Here is a 4,109-nt window from a genome sequence, read left to right as displayed (position 1 = left end):
AAAAACAGCGCGATTGGACAGATAGATAGAATAGATATGCAGATAGATTGAAGATAGAGAAGTTGTATCGAGAAAGAATAAACTAGTTTTAATTAAGAAAGGACTTGTATCGCTGAAGTTCCTCGGAAAGAATTTATACTGGAAATTAAAGAAATTATCAAATGAGCAGATACATAACATAATTAAGGTTAGGAAAATGGACAAACTTAGGGGATAGAACAGGTTAGGAAAAATGACAAGTTTAGAGGGTAGGTTAGGATTGGAAAAGGTCAAGGTTTGAGGGCACATTAGGTTTAGACACAGAATGTTAAAAAGATATTAAAATAAATATATTTTATTTAAGCTTTTAAAAACTAAGTCAAGCTAATGCAAACGGAGTGGTTGTTCAGTGTTTATATCTCCAACTACCAGTTGAAAGTCTTCATTTCAATAAGAATACTACCATTGTCTGCCTCATTCTATCTATCACTTTTGTTAAGTAACGAAAAGCTGGCTTATTGACTAAGAAGTGGATAAAAAAGTCCATTATTGCGGATCTTCCTCCCCATAAGAAAGTATATATATTTACTCACTTGCAGCATATCATAAGTTTTATCTATCATTCTTTCTAGACGGCTTCCACTATATTTCTACTTATTGTTAATCGCAAGTTTTATTTGTTGCCGATTGGCTTTAAAACTACACAGCTCAACAAATAGAAAATAATCTAGATTGTTGTTGTTCTCGTAAAATCTGCTTTTAATTAATAATGTCCAGCTAATCAGAGATAGGAAACCATAACTGTTGTTTTTTTCGTAAAATTTGCTTTAGATTGATTAATAATAACTAGGTAAACAACCAGAAAATTATACCAACTAATTGTATTTTTTTCCTTGTAAAATCTGTTTCGAATTGATAATATCTAGTTAAACAACCAGAGAAGAAACTTGGAGTTATTTTATTGTCAAATGTACTTTAAATTAATTAATTCTAAATTCACCTAACAAGTATATAGAGGTGGGTAGGGAGGAGTGCAGTGGATGTAACTTTCTAAACTAGTTTTTCTTTGATATAATATGTTGTTTGACAGTGGAACTCAAATTTTTACTTTTTTCACTCTGTCAAGCTTAATGTTTTGAAGTTGATTAGAATGATCCAGATATTCCATTAAACACTTCAAATAACAATAGGAAATTATCGAATTCAGAATTCTTAACTTGATTCATGCTTTAGTCCAAGGAGGCTCAACAATCCTTTAATCCAGCATGCTTAAGTCCAACGAGGCTTAGCAGTTCTCGAACCCTTCACGCTTTAATTCAAAGAGGCTTAGTAACCCTCGAACCCAGTACGCTCTAGTACATGAAATGGAATGTGTTTTTCTCTACTTACCAGTGCAACTCTCTGACACCAATGTGCTGGGTACGATAGCGTCGACAGTAGGGTTTACAGTTTCTCCATTAAAGTCCAATGAAGCTAAGCAGCCCTCGAATCCGTGCTTCGACTGAATCAATTTTGGCAGATAGTTATACATGTTCCTTCTCACTCCTCCTAGATATAGAAGTCCATCTAAATCTAGGTGTACATTAGAGCCTGTGCTGGTCACCGTAGCGATCATGTCATCAACCATTAAAGTATACTGACGCAAAACATGTCGGCCAATTGTCACTGCATGCCATCTGTTATCATTCAAAGTCCGTCTTGTGTTCGACCTCACTTTTCTGGGGCCGTCTCCAAGGTTAAAAATGTAATCAAGATGTCCATTTACTAGTTCGATAGCAATAAAGTCTTGCTCTCTTCCGGCGTTGTAGAGGATTAAACCGTTTGGCTCTAGTGTCTTAAATTGGAAATACAAATTCATTGCGGAATAGGCCTTCAACTGGGAAAACCCTAAATAGGTATATTTCGATTTAAACGTAACGGGGTGATGAATAATTTGTTCTTTCTTTCCAAACTTCGCTGTCATCTAAACCATCAAAACAGTCGTCAATTAATTTTTTTTTGAATGATGAGGATACTTGCACTAACTGAAAATTAATCGCTTTTTGAAAATTTAGTTGTAAGATTCACCCTTTCTCAACAAGCTCTTAATTTTCCTTAAACAGTTACAGAAATGTATTATGCTTCCTGTTTCTATGTGATCTCTTGATATCTAACTATTCACATTATGATTAATTACTATTTCCAAAATAAAGCCTACATGTCTTAAAGATTTTTTTTTGATCAGAGTCAGATTTTACATTTGATGCAAAAAATATCTTAAAATAATGATTTTATAACCAACAAATTTTAGTAACTAAGAACGGTGGTTGCTGTTTTATGTAACACTCACAGTTTGCTATAATATACATTAATATCCCTCTCACCCGAATATCTTTAAGCTGGCCAGTTCTAGCCATCTCGAAGAAACTATGTCCATTAAACTCAAACTGCTGCATATGACCAGTAAAATTGGTAACATCCCTGGTCTGGATGTGGGGAGAGAAAGCAGGAAATTTGGAAGATGTATAGGCTCCAATATGAAGGTCTTGGAACTCCAGAGTCGTCTGATGGCCAACTAATTCTGTAACATAAACTATTTCGTTATACTACCTCCCAAAGTTTATTGTGGCTATCGTGAACATTTAGCCAATAAATCAAAACTAGGAGTAAGCACTGCCAACGAAACGATAACTTTCTCCTTTACTCATATTCACATAAAACAAACTAACTAATATTGAATACCATTGACCGAATGAAAACTTCCTCTGTGACTTGTATTTACATAAACTAAAATAGAAGTGAATATCAGAGGCAATGATTTGTCAGAGGGAATGTCGTTATGACGTAACGAGCGCATTGATCAACCTCTGGAATTTTCTAGAAAGTTAAGAAACTGACTTGAACGATATAAAATGCGTGTTAGATGTGTCTCTGAACAGATTGTTGATTGAATTAGTGAGTTGTCGAATTTGTTTGTCTGTTACTGTTAGTAAGTTCAGTGATTTAAATTTTGAATTTATGTTTCAACGAAATTGAAGAAGTTAGTAAACGAAATAACTTAAAAGTGAGATTTTAGCCTTATTTTTGAAGGTAGGCTTTTTTAAATTTCGTTAAAGTTAGAACCTGAAATTCAAGTAATAATACGTTTACGTTATCGTTAAACGAATAAGCAGTAGACTGAATCTTGCATTTGTCTTTTTTACCAATTAGTCCAAAGAACCCGACTCACAATAGGAGCTTTCACAAAACATCTTGCTAAACATTTTTTATTACAAACGAAACTATTATTATTATTTTACTGATAAAAATAAAAATAAATTTTAGTATTGTTGATTAAAATACAAAATTTATCAATTCTGTAATACTGATAACATAATATAGTTATTACTTGTAAAGGTTACAATGAATTTTGCAATAATTCACGTAAATACAGTTTGGCCCTCTTCAAATGAGCAGAACAATAATTTTTACTGCAACTTGGACATACACTATAACTTGACGCAAAAAAATTACTGTCATTCGTGACTTCCAGACCTATAACAGAACATCCAAGAACTTCTAAGATTTCTAGAATATGGGCGAATCCGGTGGCAAGAAAGGTAAACTTTAGTTAGTAAACTAGTAAGATAAACTGTAGTTGTTAAACCATTGTTAAACAAGTAAGGTAAGATGTAATTGGGAAACCGATGTTAGACAAGTAAGATAAGCTGTAGTTGTTAAACCATTGTTAAACAAGTAAGGTAAGATGTAGTTAGTAAACCATTGTTAAACTAGTAAGGTAAGATGTAGTTGGTAAACCAGTGTTAAACAAGTAAGGTAAGATGTAATTGGTAAACCGATGTTAGACAAGTAAGATAAGCTGTAGTTGTTAAACCATTGTTAAACAAGTAAGGTAAGATGTAGTTGGTAAACCGATGTTAGACAAGTAAGATAAGCTGTAGTTGTTAAACCATTGTTAAACAAGTAAGGTAAGATGTAGTTGGTAAACCGAGTGTTAGACAAGTAAGATAAGCTGTAGTTGGTAAACCAGTGTTAAACAAGTAAGGTAAGATGTAATTGGTAAACCGATGTTAGACAAGTAAGGTAAGATGTAGTTGGTAAACCAGTGTTAAACAAGTAAGGTAAGATGTAATTGGTAAACCGATGTTAGA

At 33.2% G+C, this 4,109-nt stretch overlaps 1 protein-coding gene across 1 annotated transcript in view; it reads right to left on the bottom strand.

The window, feature by feature from the left end:
* Positions 1-4,109, bottom strand: part of LOC106470031 (neurexin-1-like) — a gene marked incomplete at its 3' end in the record, with an annotated part of 101,134 nt that overhangs the window by 19,389 nt on the left and 77,636 nt on the right. The window contains exons 10-11 of the mRNA XM_022398580.1: positions 2,343-2,539; positions 1,369-1,942 (exon numbers count right to left, since the gene is read on the bottom strand). Coding sequence (XP_022254288.1) covers positions 1,369-1,942; positions 2,343-2,539 — 771 coding nt within the window. The remainder of the gene's footprint in view (positions 1-1,368; positions 1,943-2,342; positions 2,540-4,109) is intronic.

The sequence above is a fragment of the Limulus polyphemus genome, unplaced genomic scaffold (assembly GCF_000517525.1).
Source record: "Limulus polyphemus unplaced genomic scaffold, Limulus_polyphemus-2.1.2 Scaffold3782, whole genome shotgun sequence".
Taxonomy (NCBI): Eukaryota; Metazoa; Arthropoda; class Merostomata; order Xiphosura; family Limulidae; genus Limulus; species Limulus polyphemus.
The sequence above is the reverse complement of the archived record's forward strand: the minus strand, read 5'-3'. Positions and strand labels throughout refer to the sequence as shown.